At 38.2% G+C, this 19,151-nt stretch overlaps 1 protein-coding gene across 4 annotated transcripts in view; it reads right to left on the bottom strand.

The window, feature by feature from the left end:
• BDP1 (B double prime 1, subunit of RNA polymerase III transcription initiation factor IIIB) overlaps positions 1 to 19,151 on the bottom strand; it is a 57,024-nt gene that overhangs the window by 21,328 nt on the left and 16,545 nt on the right. For 3 of the 4 annotated variants that reach the window (XM_053968941.1, XM_053968942.1, XM_053968943.1), the window contains exons 9-23: positions 18,380 to 18,523; positions 16,551 to 16,832; positions 16,049 to 16,223; positions 14,844 to 15,003; positions 12,317 to 12,393; positions 10,801 to 10,945; positions 10,565 to 10,641; positions 9,830 to 9,989; positions 9,340 to 9,422; positions 7,907 to 8,138; positions 6,646 to 6,827; positions 5,761 to 5,974; positions 5,065 to 5,249; positions 4,312 to 4,486; positions 2,829 to 2,944 (exon numbers count right to left, since the gene is read on the bottom strand). In XM_053968941.1, coding sequence (XP_053824916.1) covers positions 2,829 to 2,944; positions 4,312 to 4,486; positions 5,065 to 5,249; positions 5,761 to 5,974; positions 6,646 to 6,827; positions 7,907 to 8,138; positions 9,340 to 9,422; positions 9,830 to 9,989; positions 10,565 to 10,641; positions 10,801 to 10,945; positions 12,317 to 12,393; positions 14,844 to 15,003; positions 16,049 to 16,223; positions 16,551 to 16,832; positions 18,380 to 18,523 — 2,407 coding nt within the window. The remainder of the gene's footprint in view (positions 1 to 2,828; positions 2,945 to 4,311; positions 4,487 to 5,064; positions 5,250 to 5,760; positions 5,975 to 6,645; positions 6,828 to 7,906; positions 8,139 to 9,339; positions 9,423 to 9,829; positions 9,990 to 10,564; positions 10,642 to 10,800; positions 10,946 to 12,316; positions 12,394 to 14,843; positions 15,004 to 16,048; positions 16,224 to 16,550; positions 16,833 to 18,379; positions 18,524 to 19,151) is intronic. The other variant, XM_053968944.1, reaches the window with a different exon arrangement.

The following is a 19,151-nucleotide window of genomic DNA, read 5'->3' as shown; positions in this document are numbered from 1 at the left end:
CAAATGATCTGGATGATGGAGCAGAGTGTAACCTCAGCAAGTTTACAGATTAGGCAGATCTAGAAGGAATTGCTTCCTAAGGACAGAGACACCCAAAGGTTATACTGGCCTCCAGAGGGACCTGGAGAGGCTGGAGAAGTGGGCTGATGGGAACCTCAGGAAGTTCAGCACGGGGAGATGCACCAAGGGAGAAACAACCCAAGGCAACAGCACGTGCTGCAAGCCACCCAGCTGGAAAGTAGCTTTGCAGAAAAGAACCCGGCTGTCCTGGTGGTCTCTGAGTTGAACATGAACCAGGAAAGTGCTGTGGCTGCACAAACAGCTAACGGTTACCTGGGCTGCAGCAGGAGAAGCGTTGCCAGCAGGCCAAGGGAGGTGATCCTTGCCCCTGTTCAGCACTGGTGAAGCCACACCTGGAGGACTGACCAGTTCTGGGCTCCCTGGTAGGAGAGACCTGGACACACTGGAGACAGCCCCTCAAAGGGTGGCACAGATGGTAAAGGGCTGGAAGCATCCCTCCTAAGACAAAAAGCTGAAGGAGCAGGAGCTGTTCAACCTGGAGAGAAGGCTCAAGGGGAGCCTTCTCTGAAGGATCTGAAGAGATCCCTCTTCAACAGTTCCACAAAAACCCAAGGGGAGGGTGCAAACAGGACAGAGCCAGGCTCTTTCCAGGGGTGCCCAGTGATGGGACAAGAGAGAATGGGCAAACAATGCAAGACAGGAGGTTTCTTCTGAGCAGCAGGAAAACCTGTTTTACTGTGAGGGTCACCAAGCACTGGCACAGGCTGCCCAGAGAGACTGTGAAGTCTCTGTCCTTGGCAAGATTGAGAAGCTGTCTGGACACAGTATTGGGCAACCAGCTCCAGGTGCCTTGACTGGGGGGGCTGGACCAGAAGACTTCTAGTAGATCTTTCCACCCTCAAGAATTCTGTGAGTCTGTGAAGTCCACCATCATAGAAGGCAAGAAGAATGTCAAGTAAGGCCCTTGTCTTGTTAGCACAAAGACTCTGGGACATGATTTCAACATAATTCATGGAAGAGATTTTAGAGAGTTATAGGGACAGATGCAAACCAGAAGTTAATTCCAGAAAACAACAAAATTGTAAAATAAATTGATTTGGGGCTGCTCTGTCTAAGTTAAGACTGAGCAAATGGTAGTTTATAACATAACCCTTATCTGGCACATGTAAGTGGCACTATCTGCCTCATACTGCACATACATTATTAGCATCATCATAGGAAGTTCTCCTACTGGAAAGAAAAATTGAAGAGATTCAGAATATATTTTACAGAAATATAAAATGAGCTTGCTGTCTTCTTGCCAGCTCTGAATTTTAAGGGAGTGCAAATGGCACTGCTCAGTCTTTGGTCCACATTCACGGTGCACTCTACCCCAAGAAATTATTAGTGAGAAATTCAGACAGCTAAATCCTGATTACTTGCTTCTACTCTCACCCATGAAATACCTTCCAAAAAGGAAAACAACCTTGGGGAAAAAAAAATAGTCCTGTTAAAAATTGTCCTATTACTTAAGAACGCCACCTAGTGACTTTCACAGCATATAGTAGATAACTAGTACAGCTCAGAGCCTGTGCTTCCAAAAGCAAGGGGTGTATAAAAACAACTGGACAAATGCACAAAATTTTGAAAGTATTATCATGGCTTAACAACAGCTGACGATTAAGTCATACAGTCGGTCAGTCTCCAAACCTCAGGGAGGAGGAAAATTGGAAAGAAAAGGTAAACCTCGTGGGTTTAGATATGAACAGTTTACTAATAACTAAGCAAAATATAAAATAGCGAAAAGAGGCAGACACACAGACAGAGGGGAATAAAGAGCAAGGAAACAAGAGATGCACAACTGCTCACTGCTTGCTGACTGACACCCAGCGCGTCCCCAAGCAGTGTTCAGCAGCCCCTGGCCAGGTCCCTCCAGTTTATGGAGTGAGCATGATGTTCCACAGTATGGAATATCCTTTTGGCCAGTTCATATCAGCTGATCTGGCTGTGCTCCCTCTCAGCTGCTTATGCACCTGCTCACTGGCAGACCGTGAGACACTGAAAAGTCCTCAACTCAGGGTAAGCACTGCTCAACAACAACTAAATGTCAATGTGTTATCAATGTTATTCTCATATTGAATCCAAATGCAGCACTGGACCAGCTACTAAGAAAATAAACTCTACCCCAGCTGAAACCAAAATGAGAGATTTTTAACTTTGAAAACAGGTAACTTTACCTTTCTCTGGTATCCTGAATGCTTCCTATAGAAGACTGCTTTATTTAAGACTAATAAAATTATATTTTCAGATAAATTTCTCATTTATGGTTAACCTTGGAGCAGAAATAACAAAATGTCTTTATCAAGGCATTTTGAGCATAAAAAACCAGTTGTGATGCTAACCATACCAACATCAAAGTATTAGCAGTCTAACACACACTTAAGATCTTATTTTAACAACAGTGGCAGTAAAATAGAAGAGCACATGGATGGATGAATGAAAGTCAAGTCTCTGACACATTGCAAAATTTGCATGTTACACATCTTACATGTGTGATTGCTACTTAAGCAAATACAGACCAAGTAATAAAACATCTTGGTCAAGAAGACCTATGAGCTCGTACAGATCAAGTATGTACCAGATAACAACGACAGAGTGCAGCTAAAAAAAATGTGCTCTGAAAACACTAGAAGAAGCTGTAGGCACTGAAAATGAAATACTGTAGAAAGACAAAAGACAAGGAACAGAAGAATTTACATTTGTAAAGGTGTCTCATTATGCACAGACAAAAGCTTTTCAAATGCTATTTTGCTAAACTCAAAACTCACCTGCTTTGTTCAGACAATAAGGTTTCAGAAATAGAGAGCATCTGAGGCATCTCTTGCTGTTCCTCTTCCTCTTTACTCAATACATCTGCTTCACACAATACAGCTGCATTTTCACCCTTTAATTTACAGCAAAAGAAGCATGAAGAAAAATGGAAGAATGTAAGCCTCTAAACCAGACATATATTTCATAGACAAAAATGGAAACAGTGTAAGAATCATGTTATAATTCAATTTATATGCAAAAAGGAACAGAAGTCTTCATACTCCTGGGATTCCTAGAGTTAAGTTCTTAAATATTATGTGTACCCAAGCACTATGGGAAACACTCATCTATTTAGTATTCAATCAATTCCCTAATACAAGAAGCACTGTGGAAATAAGACATTTCAGCAAATGGAAAACCTTTGAAAACTGGACACTGCAGAGGGCAGAACAGACACACCCAAGTCACAATAACATAGCCTCAAGATCCAGAAGGTCTAATAAGCTTTATGTCTCTATTTGCCATACTGGTTCCACAAAGAAGCCCTGCAGAAATATCCTTCACTTCATATCCTGTCACTTCAGGCTTGTGACAGCTTGAGGAGCATCCGACCTGTTCTGGTTCTACAGATTTGCCCAGTAAAGAGCAGACATATGTGCATGGTTGACAGGCCACAGGTCTAAAGCAGCCAAAGCTGAACCACAAGGAACTATCTCAGCTAGGGGTGAGTCAACTGTGGCACTGACAGGAGATGAGAGATAAATGCAGGACACAAGTACTTCTCAAGTATAAAAACCAACTATAACCATTCCAAAATATCAGTCACTCTTTCAAAGTTTCACTGTATTCCAAATCTAAGGCAAGTCTACACTGATATCCTTACATCCATGACATGATTCATGTGCAACCCACAAAACAGTTACAGAGAACACATCACAGTGTAAATGGCTGTCAAGGATTTCCATGTGTTTTACAAGTCCCTAGTAAAGTGTTTGTGGGGATACACAGTGTCATTTACTTGTATGAATAGAGGAGTACCAGGTACTGTAGTGATGAAGCCAGTTAAAGCTTATCAAATTTTAAAAAACCCTTTTTTCATAAAAATAGCTGTCCTCTGCCTTCACTTGAGATGTTATACTAGATTGCTCAACACAGACTTTTTTCATACAAACAGGAAAGATAAAATGAGGGGAAAAAAAGGTAATTCTTATGCATTTTTATTCTAGAGTTTGTATAAATGTGCATAATTTTTTCCTATCCTGCAACTCAATCAAAAGCAGATCCTTTGTAAAAATAAATAATTAATACTTCAAGTTGTAGACCTCACTGATTTCATATCTACAATACCTCAGCTTACCAGGGGTTTAGGAAATTTTTTTATTTAATATTTTGTCTCAGCTTCAGGCAATGCAACTTCAGTGTTTTCATTTCACTTCGTAAAAGTCAACATACACTTCAAACCAACTTTGAAGGCAAAGCCTTACTCTTATTAAGGCTTACCATGACAGTATTGTCAAACTCATCTCTTTGCTGTGCTTCAGGCTTTTTCTTGCTCTCATTTTCTGATATTTGTAACTCCTGCTTTCCAATAGCTCTTACCAAGTTTGGCTTGTACCTCTTGTTCTGTGCCAGCTGAATAGGTGGGAGAGGTGCATATTGATGTTCTTCTTGAGCACTGTTTGTGTTATCAATGCAAATTAGGACAGAAAAAATAATCCAAAACTTAGTACAAACACATATTACAAATACAAACATAGGTCCATTAATATTACATACAAAAACCACTGAGTTTTGAGGAGAAATCTTGTGAACTAAAAGTTCAGCTGAATTTAAATTACAAACAACAATTTGTTCCAGCAAAAATTTTGAAGCACTGGTCTTCTAAATACTTCCAACAACAGAATTAACTAACTCACTGAAGGTATTAACTTACTGATTTCTTGTTGCTATAAAACCAAAGCAATTTTCACAAGGTTTCTCTGATAAACAAACTAGTATTTCCCTGCTTACATCTAAACGAATCTAGTCTTTCAGATGATGAAACAGTTACAAAGTGAATGCTCATTAATGTCATGCTTAGCATAGAAGCTATTGAAATTGTACTATCACTGGTGTTAAACTATGATAATGGAAACTTTGTTGCAGTATTTTCATTAGACAATGTTTGCCAGAAGGCAATCCACTGGCACAGTATTTTCCTAGTGAAATTCTTTCATTGTTACAGTCAAGGAGCAGAAGTAGATAAGCCCTTACCCTGCAACAGTAGTAGAAATGTCATCTTGGCTAATTTCAGGTAGGCAGAACTCCAGTTCACCATCCTCTGATCTTGAGAATGTTTTTGGGGACTTACAATTTGGCCTCTCAGAAACCTCCTGAGAACAAAGTGACTTCTCCTTTCCCAAGGATTCTAGTGCATTTAAGACTTCACATATTCCTTTCTGAAAAATGGAAACACAAGAACCAGAAAAAGCTGTAATAATAAACCAAAAGGAGACTTTGACATCTATGAAGTTTGGTACTCACCACTCTCTGAAAAACTCAGAGAGTTTTTTGCACTGCTACAAACTCCTCTGTAACTGCTCACTAATGATTTCCCACTCTTTCCAGGACAAATACACACTTTTTTATTTAAAACAAAAAAGCCTGAAATCTGTGCCATCTTCTATTAATACTTTTTCTTTCTTCCCTGGCATCTCTATAATGCCACTTCAGGTCAGAAAGACATCTTGACACGTAACAAGAGATTCATCATGTATATCATCATATGTAGTCATCTTCTTCTCCTCACATATGACCAAGTGAAAAGTACACAAGTTTTAAGGTAGAAAATTTAAGCTTTTGAAAAAATTGTTTCAAAAAGTTAACTTTCTATTTTTTAAAATCATCAGTACTTCATTTCACAAAACCAAAAACTCACATATAACTAAAGGAAAAAACCAAAAGCCTTACATCTGTGTCAGGAGGGATGCTACATTCACTATCACACTGTGTCAAACTTTCTCCCTTGCTGGTATCTTTCTGTGATGCACTTTTACTCTTTACATCCAGAACTTCCTTTCTACTAGTTATTCTTAAATTTGGCTTTGGCCTCTGTAATTGCGTCCTCAGTGGCCAAGCTGATGATACAACAGTTTTCTCCTCTTTCTTCTGAGGATGAGATTCCCTACAAGCAAAAGAACAATCAAAGGCATGGGACAATATGGAATACATGTATGCAGCTCTCAGAGCAATAACAACATTAGTGACATGAAAAAGATTCAATAAAAACACAGTGATCATCACTAAAAGCCTCTGTATCTTATAAATAGGTAAGCAAAGAAGTTAACAGCCACTTCCACTTGAGACCTGGAAGACAAGTTGAGACATTTTACCGTGATACATACATTTTACAAACACCTTCCTCTAATCGTGTAATTCCTCTAAAGCTACCCAAAAGACTTACAGAATACCTGTGGTTGACTATTTTTTTTAAGAGGCACTTTAATAGGAAACTAGACCCTGTATTCAAGGATCTATACAAGCACACTAGGATGCACTGCGGAGACCAACACGGAGAAGACAATCACAGAGACTGAACATTAGAAAAGTGCATTTTTTTTTTTAAATTAGGCCAATAGTCCAAAGATCAAATTAGCATCCAGCAGCACATCAATTTAATGCTTTCAAGTTCTTGGGGTTTTGTTAGTTGAAGTCTAGTATTGTTTTGATTAAATATGTCTTTATATATATAAAACTTGTTTGTAATGCCGGAGTTGAATGTAATATAGTATAATAACTAGCAATACTGATATCTTTGAACCATCCCTTCTCTAAACTGAAGTGAAATAACCTTACCCTGTAATAGAATCTGAAGCCTGTTTTGAGACATCTGACAATCCCTTTTCTCTTTCATTGCTTTTTCCTTCTGAGGATTTTTCCTGGAAACACTGTCTTGTATTTGAGTTCATCTCAGAATCTGCAGAAACATCTTTTAACGTCACACTGGATGGCTGAGTGCCCTCATGAACTGCTAAATCCTAAAACGAATAAAAGTTCCACTCTGTTAAGATGAAATATTTACTCAATCTCTCTTCTAGGAGAGCAGAAGGAAAATGAGAAAGTTTAAATATTTTCTACAGAAACAGTAAGATTTCTCTTGCTTCTTGTCATCCAACTAATATTAGTGTCTACTATAAAAGTAAAAAGTTTTTTTTCTTTATATTTTGTCTTTACGTGGTTCATCTTGCGAGGCATTTTTGATTTGCATTTCTCTTTTCAGATCTGGTACAACAATACAACTAAGTCAGATATTTCTATACATTTCCATGTATGCTAGTTTTGACTAGGTAGAGTTACCTTTCTTCATAGTATTAAGTATGGGGCTGTGGTTGGGGTTTGTGCTGCACACAGGGTTGATAATACAGACATGTTTTAATTATTGCTGAGCAGGGCTTACCCAGAGCCAAGGCCTTTTCTGCTTTTCATATTGCCAAGCTGGAGAGGAAGTTGGGGGGACATGGAAGGATGGGAGGGGACACAGTCAGGACAGGTAACCCAAATTGACCAAAGGGATATTCCATGTCCTTCTGAGGCATGGATAGGCAGCTCAATATACAAAATGGGAAAAATGGCTTTTGTCTTCCCAAGTAATCATTACATGTGATGAAGCCCAGCTCTCCTGGAGGTGACTGAACACCTGCCTGTTCATGGGAAGTAGTAGAAGAGTTTCTGGTTACGCTCTGCACATGAGTGTAGCTTCTGCTCTCCCTACTAAACCTTACTCAGGGTTATCCAGCACTCAGGGGTTTATCTCAGCCCCTGTTTTCCAGCTTTTACCCTTCCACTTCTGTCTCCAGTACTGCTGGTGGAGCAGTGAGCAAGTGAGCTGGTACTTGGTTGCTGACTGCGCTTAAACCTGACACCATGAAAAACAGAACCCAAGTGCAAAAATAAGGAGATTTTATGACTATAAATTCTGTTTATTCTGAAATAACAAATAAAGCATGCAAAGCCTATCCCTACAAATTAAGTAGTATGTACCTAGATCTTTGTTATCAAGGCTTCCATTAAGGACCCAACAAAACAGTGTGCATAAGCAATTGCTCAAGAAACTTACACATTTGAGGCAGAGATCATTGTTTTCATCTCGATGGTGTGTGACACCTTTTTCTGCTTTTCCACCTTCAGCTGTCTCCACTTCAGGATCTTTTTCATCTATCAGTTCTTTTTGCCTTGCAACAGTTCTTCCTAGATTTGGTTTTGGTCTCTGTATTCTACCTCTTTTTAGAGGTGTTTGATTCAACACGATCCATTTGCTATCTTCTTTTAAACCAGCTGTTTCATTAGACCTGGAAAAACATATATGATCCCTCTAGTACATACCACATCTGAAAGTGGGAGGAGACTTGTAGAACCCATGCTTTTTCCCCCCTTTTTTTTAAAATTTATTAACAAAATAACATAGTTATTAACATATACTTACCTAAAATGTATTACTAGCTTCCTGAAAGAATAAAATTGCAAGTGTATCTACTAGGGACTGAGAGTTTAAATTTATGTTTGCCCTGCAATTTTCCTCTTCCCATTGGTGACAGGATATCACACCAAAAAGAGAGACCTTTTTCTGATCTATAATGGACCTCTTTGTATTCCTATCTAGTCTAGAGGTAGATGGACCTAATTTAATAAAGAGTTTAAAATTATGTAAATATTCAGAATTTTTCTTTAGTGAATTCAGAAAATATATAAGTATGTTTTTTATCTTACTAATGTAAAAATATCAGTACTGCATTACTAGAATGGTCAGATTCTTCTACAAATTTTTATGCTGAGCATCAAGTCACAGAGCAGGTTAATGAAAGAAATAACTGAAATTTCTGTCAGATTATCACACTCAGTTTATCTCCATCAAACCTCTTCAACTATCTCCCTTTAAAAGACAAGCTTGAGGTTTTGGATTTTTATTTCTGTTCTTGGTTAGGTTGTTTTGGGATTTTTTTTGTGGGGGAGTATTTGGGGGAAAGTTTACTTTTTTCAGTTTTTATTTTTTACAATCTCTTCTATAAAACATATTATTCCTTTTACACTACAGCTGCCACTTCACTGAAGAAAAATGCAACACTTAATAAATATGTGCATTACACTGCCCACATATTGAATTTTTTTCTTCCTCTTATTTGACACCTAACACTTAACTACACTTTAAGAACACTTACTCCTATTGTTTAAATACTTAACCACTGAAATGGATGCATTTTAGTATTAAAAATGTGTAGCTAAGGCTTGTTTTTGCTTTTGAGGGACTAAATTTTCAGCTTTTTTACATTTACCATGACTGACTTATAATTTAGAAGTACAACTTTAAAAATGAAAATGCTTAATGTATGTTTCATAAATTAATGAAGATTCCTATTTTGCCCTCAATTTCTGTAGTGCAGAAGTTTCTTCAAAAACTTCTATAATTACCACACTACAAAATACTACCAGAAGTGACAAGAATGGTAAATTGCAGGACAGCAGTGCTTATCTTCTTATTTTTCTCATACTTACTGAGACATTGTCTCCAGGACTTTGTCATCTTTTTCTGCAGTATCTTCACTGGTATCATCAGATCTATTACCTTGGTCATTATTCTGAATAAAAACAGAGTATTATGACATGAACTGTCTTACATTCATAAAATACAGCATCACCTAACTGACCAAGTAACTGTTCATAAGAGGAGACAAAACAGACTGCTTATGACACACAAACAATTACAGGATAAATTTCTCAGTCAGAGAGATGCAGTAAAAACTACAGCAAACACCTGAAGTTGTATTTGCTGCAGGACATGAAAGACTATTGGTATCTACTGTATGTGTAACAACCTCTCACCATAGCTAAGGTTACTAAGCAATACAACACTACCACCGAAAGCAGGTTAAGTAAGTGGCTAATTCCTGTTCATACTCAGAAGCAAAAAAAGTAAAGGAAAAAAAGATAACATTACTGTTGTATCCAGTAGGTTATTATCTTCAGTTGTTACTTTATTAAGTACCTTCTCAGTTTCCCCCTTAGGCTGTAGATAGGATATTTCATCATTTCCTGCATCTTTTTCAGGCTCTTCTTTCCTTCCAGATGCTCTTGTAACATTAGGTTTAAATCTTTGTTGATATCCTCTAACTATTGTCTTTGCAATTGCAGCTTTTTCAGGTTCTCTGCACAAAGGATCCACAACAGTGACATTTACGCCATAATATTTAAGCCTATCAATACCATACAATCTTGCACAGATTTCTTTACTTGAATTTTATTGTCTTCAGAAAGATTTGCCCAAATTTATGCAAGTTGCTTCACATAAGAAACAAGCTTTGTTTAGTCTTACAATGCATGAAAACTCAATTTATCTATGTATTAAAAACAGATTAATTTGTCACACAGGTGAGGAATTTAACTAGATTGCATATCACAGCTGCTTCTGCAAGCGCCAGAAGCAGAGACCTTACCTGATAACTGAGGCTGGCAGAAAAGCAAAGCCATAATTATCACTCTACCCCTCTCAAATTACAGGCATTGTTGGTACTTCAATGCTTTCATCAACTTTTCAGAAAATAAGTATATACCTTCTATGTTAGTACCACCTGATATCATCCAAAAAATGCTAAAGTCAATTTTGAAATTTACATTAAAGCTTCACAGTTATTGCTATATTTTTCAAGAGAACTATATGGAATAAATTAACAGTTACAGTCAGTTCATAACAGGAGACTGGAAAAGTGATCTCAATACTTACTGAGATGCAGTAGCCAAATCCCTGTTATCTACTTCTGTGGCTTCATTTTTGTTTCTTCTACTCTCATCTTCAGAGCACTGGAATTGAGACAAGGAATATTACTCTGTGACAAGTGTGCAGGTACCACAGTAGCAGTTCCCAAAATGTTATTTCTGTTGCTGGCCCACAGTATCCCCATTGGGCAAAACAGATGCAGCATCAAGAACAACATACTAAGTAACATTTCTCTTTCTGACCTTTTCACCTGCATTTTCAAGGGTTGGAGAAGAAGTTCTGCCTTCCATTTTGTCTTGTGCTGCTGTCTCCCTCCTTCCAGATGATCTCACTAAATTTGGTTTAGGTCTTGGCCAGCGCCTTCTATCTGCTGACTTTTCCGTTTTCCTTAAGATACAAAGAAAGATGGTATACATTATTACCAAAGAGAAACTTAAAAGTCTTATATGGTTCAAGATGTACTTCAAGAGCATCGCAGACTGCATAGGTCAAGACACTGCATGCAGCAAGACAATAAAAAGAAAAAAAAAAACCATTGCATCTTTCTGATATTAAAAGACATGCTATAAAGTTATGAAAAGAGCATCAAATAAACCTTAACTTTGCTGGCTTTCAGTGGAATCTACTTCAAAATACTTTAAGGAAGTATTTCCTGCTGTTAAATAAATAGGAATATTTTTTCTCCTTGGGATTCACAATTCATGTCAGTGTGATGAATTTTATATAGAAACAATATAAATCTGCCCTATATACAACGTTTTGCATCTGCCTCTCCTGTCCCCCCATCCCCTTTCAAAGCTACCTCAGTCATGGTAAAACAAACATTTTTCAAATACCTTGTCCTACTGCCAGCATCCACATCTTACTGAAGAATGGGGTACATACATCACTCTCTTTGTCCTTAACCACTCCAATGGCATGTCCTGGGATTCACACACTGACACAGCCCTACATTTTATCACTAATCTTCAGATTGGGAACTACCCTTTCTAGTTTCTAACTAGAAAGGGACACATAAATCTTTGACAGTCTTTATCATAAGAGCGAACTGCCCTTCAAAGAGAGAAAGATAGAAGTATGAAAACCAACTTAGCATTAACTGCTACTCCATCTCTAAAGCACCTTTAAAAAACTGTATCATGAAATAAGAAGTTGATGATCATGCAAAAATGGAAACCTTAGGCATAGGCTACTTCAAATACGATTTCTCAGTATAAGAAACAGTCATCAAAATTAACTTCATAGAACAGATAAGACAGAGACATTTTGGAGTATCTTCTATCTTAGAAGCTTGCACCAAGTTCTGAAGAAGAACAGTTTCTGAATAGGAGAGAAGAAATATACCATACACATGATGTGTACAGCTAATAAGCTCTGATGGACAACTATGAATGTCAAAGAATTCAATGAGGCCCTTCTATTAAAAAAACAAAAATTAAATTTCACAGCCAAGCTTTACCCACAATGTGGCAGAATTATGTCATTCTCTTGCTCTTGCAGGCTGTAGAAAGACTAGGGCTTTTTTCTCAAAGGTTAGCTAAGTCTTCCTCCCTATTCCTATCTACCATTTAGGTCTTAGCTAATGCACTGCTACTGAGTAATCAAAATTTCAACCAAAAAGCTTCACTGAATATGGAAAACAAGTTATCACGATCTCCTGAGTGGTTTAACCTGCTATGGTCAATTGGAATTACATTCAAATTGAGTAGATACAAGTTTAGTTCAAGTGCCATCACAAAGTAAAATAATTCTACTTACATGATTTCAGACTGTGAACCACATTCTGATGCACTCTGCTTTCCATCTGTTTTTTGTAAGTGATCTGTATCTTCAGTCTAAGGCAGAAATGTTGTAGAAAAGAAACAATAAACTTAGATGATCTTCTATTGTAATGTAACAAAAAGCAGAAACAAGATTGCTGCAGTGGTTGAGAGTGGAAGGGTCTGCTAGAGGTCCTCTGATCCAACCCCCCGGATCAGGTGTAGTGGGTTAACCTGGGCCAGATGCCAGGCACCCACCAAAGCTGCTCGCTCACTCCTCTCTGCCACTGGACAGACAAGTGAAAATTTAAGGCAGGGCTCACAGCTGGAGATAAGGACCAGGAAAGAGATCACTCACTTAAATACCATCAGAGACAAAACAGGCTCAACTTAGAAATACAAAATTAATTTATTACTAACAAACTCAGAGCAGGATAATAAGAAGTATAATAAACTATTAAAAACACCTTCCTCCCACCCCTCTGTCCTTCCAGCTCTGCTTCCTACCCCAGCAGTGCAATAAAACAGGGAATGGGGGTTATGGTCAGTTCGTCACCCGAGGCTGTTCCCACTGCTCAGGGAGAGGAGTGGTTCTCCTGCTGCACCTGGGGCCCCTCCCATGGGAGACAGTTCTCCATGAGCTTTTGATGTGGCTCCATCTCATGGGCACCAGTCCCCCTCTATCTGCTGCGGCGTGGGTCACTCTTCCATGGGGTGCAGTCCTCCTGCTCCAGCCTGGGAGCAGGGCCCCTCTCTCCACAGGTCTCCCACAGGGTCACAGCTTCCTCCAGGCATCCACCTGCTCCAGCATGGGCACCTCCATGGTGTGCAGGTGGATCTCTGCATCCCTGTGAATTCCCATGGACTGCAGGGGCACAGCTGCTTCACCATGGGCTGCACCACAGGCTGCAGGGGAATCTCAGCTCTGGTGCCTGGAGCCCCTCTGGCCCCTCCTTCTTCACTGACCTTGGTGTCTGCAGAGTTGTTCTTCTCATATGCTCTCTCTCTGCTCTTCTCTGGTTACAATTCCAACTCTGCAACCCCTTTTGGTTTTCAATTCTTCTTAAATGTTATCACAGAGATGTTACTATAATTTCTAATTGGCCCGGTCTTGGCCAGTGGCATGTCCATCTTTGGAGCCACCAGGGATTGGCTCTGTTGGGCATGGAAGAAGCTTCCAACAGCTTCTCACAGAAGCCACCCCTCTAGCCCTTTGTTACCAAAACCAGGCCACGCAAAACCAATACATCAAGGCACCTGGAGCTGGTTGCCCAATACTGTGTCCAGACAGCTTCTCAATCTTGCCAAGGACAGAGACTTCACAGTCTCTCTGGGCAGCCTGTGCCAGTGCTTGGTGACCCTCACAGTAAAACAGGTTTTCCTGCTGCTCAGAAGAAACCTCCTGTCTTGCATTGTTTGCCCATTCTCTCTTGTCCCATCACTGGGCACCCCTGGAAAGAGCCTGGCTCTGTCCTGTTTGCACCCTCCCCTTGGGTTTTTGTGGAACTGTTGAAGAGGGATCTCTTCAGATCCTTCAGAGAAGGCTCCCCTTGAGCCTTCTCTCCAGGTTGAACAGCTCCTGCTCCTTCAGCTTTTTGTCTTAGGAGGGATGCTTCCAGCCCTTTACCATCTGTGCCACCCTTTGAGGGGCTGTCTCCAGTGTGTCCAGGTCTCTCCTACCAGGGAGCCCAGAACTGGTCAGTCCTCCAGGTGTGGCTTCACCAGTGCTGAACAAGGGGCAAGGATCACCTCCCTTGGCCTGCTGGCAACGCTTCTCCTGCTGCAGCCCAGGTAACCGTTAGCTGTTTGTGCAGCCACAGCACTTTCCTGGTTCATGTTCAACTCAGAGACCACCAGGACAGCCGGGTTCTTTTCTGCAAAGCTGCTTTCCAGCTGGGTGGCTTGCAGCACGTGCTGTTGCCTTGGGTTGTTTCTCCCTTGGTGCATCTCCCCGTGCTGAACTTCCTGAGGTTCCCATCAGCCCACTTCTCCAGCCTCTCCAGGTCCCTCTGGAGGCCAGTATAACCTTTGGGTGTCTCTGTCCTTAGGAAGCAATTCCTTCTAGATCTGCCTAATCTGTAAACTTGCTGAGGTTACACTCTGCTCCATCATCCAGATCATTCATGGAGCAGCACAAACAACCCAATGCGTGTTCCACTCAAATCAGTTTCCAACACTATGCCAGTATGCATATGCCAGCAAAATCCTGCTCCAAGTCCTAGCTATTCATATCATATTGCAGTCATTCACTTTTGAACAATTAAACTGTTCAGCTGTTTAAATTCTCTATGAGGTCAGTCAGGCATGCACAATATACTCTCTGAATACATTTAGGTTAATATACAGCCCATTAAGCCCATGAGAAATGAAAGTATTTCAATTTTGGTTATTTTTTTAGGCCTGTTGATTGTTTTCCACTTGATGGTGAAAACACCACAGAAACAATCTGGAAGTTTGTTTTAGAAATCACTTTTAATGATCAATGGCAAGATATTGAGATAAACTACATAAAAAAATAATAATACCTTTGATTCTGTAGTTTCTACACATTCTCTTTCCTTGCTTCTAATATTTGAAACTGGTAACTCTGGAATCTGGCTTTCCTGTGATGTATCATCTTTAATATCTCTGCTTCTCAATTTAGCAGGTTCTGCTTCTAGTGTAACATCATTGCTATCTTCAAGGCTGAAATAAATAAAAGCATAAAGGAACACTAGTGTACTTGTAGGAAAAAAAAAGGCATTTCTGCTTACAGACAGAGAAAGTTGCACAGAAAACATAATTTTGACACTAAATAACTACCCATGTTTCACAGAGTATAATGAAATTTTAGTAATATTTGCAGACTGTGAGCTTTAAAACAACTTTTGTACTTTTGCACTGCAATTAAGATGATGTAAAAATCTCATCTGATTATTCTAGACTGATTGCTTTTAAGAAAATAAACTTTAACACAAACAACTGTATGCCAACGGTTTTTTCCTCTGATCTTTCGTAACAATCTAGGTTGAGTCCAAAGGCAAACAACTGTCCCTTCACATACTTCTAATGAACTACTAAAGAAAATGGAAGTTTCTGGGAATATGTATAAAATAACAAACAATTTCAATGCAGCTAAATACAATAAATTAGCACACAAAATTCTGATGCAGCACTCACAGTATCATAATGAATTTTTCAATTTACCACTTTCACATATAACGAGTTCAATAAACTCATTATATGTGACAGTGGTAAATTGAAAAATTGAATTGAAAATTCACTTTCTTTTTAGTAAAAGTATGCCCAAACTGAACCCAAAAGCTTGGCTCTCACCTAAATTCTGCATAAATACAATCTAAGCATCATTCCTCTTCCACAAGAATAATTTTATTACAGATAAAAATTCCAAGCATATAGTAACTGAACTTAGCAACATTATCAAACAGTGCTTAAAGAGAAATATTGACGTTAGGATAAACAATGGTCTTCCTAAACAGTCTCAAAAAACGAAGTAACTTTTGGAAATTACATTAGTTATTATGTACATTAATTTTGCAATAGCAGCCCATTAGGGCAGAGAATATTTTGGGTGTATAAATCATAAACAGCTTACTAAACCTCAGAACAGGTCTCAGAAACCTGCACATTCTGTGGCAGTTAAATGGTGGTAATCATGAATAAATAAAACCAATATTAAAACTTTAAGCTATTTTTTTGTTTTGCCTAAGCTTTCCATTATAAACATTACCTGCATAAATTGACATCACGTTCTCTCTCCATTTGGTTATTCACTGATGAACAGGACTCTGATCTCTCTTCCTCTGTAACAGCACTCTCATTTTGCTCTCCCTCAATAGCACAATCCGCTTTGTTTCCACAGGTAGTATCACCATCACTGCTTGCATCATGTATCACTTTTTTCCCTAATAATTAATAAGAATTAAATGTTTGGACATTTTGGGAAACATCTTAGAATTCCAGTAATCAAATCCTAGCTACAGTGAAGAAGAGTTAATATAAGACTCAAATCCCATTAGAAAAGGTGTAAGTATTAAGAGAACTATTCTCATCTAAAACAAAGTATTTTTAGATTTAGAATGAAAGCTGATTTTAAAACACATCGTTCCACAACCTCCTACAAGGCAGATCAGCAACATAAATTAAAGACCAAATTCTGACTTTAAAGTTTGCAGTGACTTTCTATAAAATTTCTATTTGAACACTTGAAAGTGAGCATTTTTGCCTCTTACTTTTATTAGAGGACTTCCCTTCTTCAGAAGTTTTTGAAGGAACAGGCACTTCTGGAATATTCTCCACTTCCTGTTCAAAATCATCTTTTCTCTTCCTCTTTCTCTTATTTTTTGCTAATGCTGGCTCTAATGCAACCTCTTCTTCTGCCTGTTCAGAAAGGCCCAAAGATTCCTCATTTTCTTTCTCAGCTGTCACACCATCTACTTCTGTTTCTGCATCAGAAATTTCAGCTTCCTGAAGTTCATCTTGATCATTAGCAGCTTCTGTGCTGGCAGCTTTTGCTATTGAGACAATATGGTTCTTTGTCAATAGACTGGTGGAGTATTAGAAGCCACAAACAGCAAAGGCATTTCTGCTAAAAACATTTGTGTACTCATGTATCACTGCCAATACACTGCCGTGTATGAGCAGGACTGGGGAACATCAGTCATTGACTTGCCAGAAAAGCCTCAGCATTTAATAAAAAACACATTTTGTACATGGGAAAACACTTCACGAGGGGAAAGTCAGTATCAGATGTAAAGTCAATTTAGTAAATGCTATTGTGCCTGTGCTTTTTTGCAGTTTATACAGTCACATTTGGATTCAGGGAAAAAAGACATTGCTACTCTTATAAAGAATTTTTGTGTGTCTGCAGAAATAGGTGATGATGGTTATAGAATGTACACCATACAAAAGCAATTTTTCATCAAGAAATGTGTAACAGTTGATCATTCTAGCTTACATAAGAAAGCTGAAATATTATCTAGCTAATAATTAACAAGTTATTTTCTGGGTTTAATGAATTACTAAAATTTTCCTCCCCCCTACTTTAAGGACATTTTGTCTTGATCTTCTATTTAACCACCGAGAATCTTTCCTTTCCTTTTTATTCATCTTAAATGAACTAATTTCTCTGTAATTAGGAACTCCAAAATGCAAGAGAAGTAGAAAAGCATAGTCACATTGCTTTATGCACGACATACCTTTAATCTACCACTAAAGTATAGAAACAAGATTTCTCTCAATGGTTTTAAGTCCTAATACATGGGATATTTTACTTAATCACATCCAAAACCAAGGGTACAGAAAAGCAGCAACTACTTCAGTTTCAAGAGAACTTGCTTCCTAGCTAGTATCCCCTTTAGAAAGATGTTCACTTGTTTGTTTCACAATACCACTTATAAAAGGATAGGTCCTTGTGGAGCAAACAAGTGAACAATGCCACAGAATCAGCAAGAAATGTATGAAACAGTATCAGTATAACTGCTTTTAATTAAAGCACATCTGTCAAAAGTCCTTTCCCAGGTACTGAGGTAGTAAAACACTGTGGTGATCAACAGTAATTAAAAGTAATCTTTATTTTGAACACTAGAAAGATAAAACAACTTTTACATGATTCTCTGAAAATAAAAACCACTCAGACTCAGGAAGTTAAACTATCAAAGGAAAAACAGAATCTTTAAAAGAAAAGGACTTTAAATGCAAGAAAACTTTCAACGCAGAGGAGTTTGCCAAAACTATGATTTTGGCCCAAAAATTCTACAAGTGAATTCATTAGCAACTCATGGAGATACTTACCAACTGGTAAATTAGAATATCAGCACTTCAGATTGAGGAAGAACACCATTTTCACTATGGTATCATGTTTCTGCTGTGTTACTAATTATTACCATCCTGTATATCTACAGTAAACTACATCTGAAAAAGTTCCACTATGAAGCTAACATCTTCTTGTCCTGTCTACAACAGGGAAGGAAAATGTGATGCCCTATGTGATTTTCCTCTGCTAGCAACACATTACTGACCACTGCACTGTAATGCCATCTCAAGCTCTCTTTTAAAATACCTTTTGACTTCTTCTGTGGCCTTGGAGACTTTTTTTCTTTTGGCTTCTGGCTTTTAACAGTCTTTTGCTTCCTCTTTCCCTCATCTGCTAAGACCTTCTCAAGAAGCTGGGCAAAGAATTCAAAATCAAAGGGTCGTTTTTCTTCTATCAGATTAAAGCAAAGAAATAGAACAGATTTTAAAGTTTATTACTTTTTCAAGTTTCATTTTTGTAAAATAATCAGTGATACATGACATATATATTAAAAAGCAAAGGTCAGTGATACATGACATAATATTAAAAAGCAAAAGTCATATACATATAACAGAGAGTTCTTGAAGGTATTTTCTATATCACTTGAGCAGGGGCTAAAGTTGACATAAAGGTGACTGGATTATGGTAGTTTGGTTTTAAAAAACAAGTTATAAACCTAAGTAGTTCAGAAAATTTAAGGACTGACAAATATATAAACTATACCATAGTATCAGATAATGCATGAACATACTGCTGTAGGATATATGTACCTCATTCAACTAACAAAGTCTTTAAGGAGTCTCAAAGCAGTTTACAATAAGTAACTGTGCTAGAAATTCCCATGAATAAGAATTATCTTCAACTGAATATACAGATGAAAGTTTATATTAATCTCATTTAGCAGACATCCAGAAAAGATAGAAAACAAACCTAAAGATTGTTGTTGTGAACTATGCTTGTTATGAAAACCTAAGATTCCACAGCTTCTGGATTCATCTATGAGCAAAAACTTCCTTCTAAGTAATTCAAACAAGGCAAA

The sequence above is a fragment of the Vidua chalybeata genome, chromosome Z, assembly GCF_026979565.1.
Source record: "Vidua chalybeata isolate OUT-0048 chromosome Z, bVidCha1 merged haplotype, whole genome shotgun sequence".
Classification (NCBI taxonomy): Eukaryota; Metazoa; Chordata; class Aves; order Passeriformes; family Viduidae; genus Vidua; species Vidua chalybeata.
The sequence above is the reverse complement of the archived record's forward strand: the minus strand, read 5'-3'. Positions and strand labels throughout refer to the sequence as shown.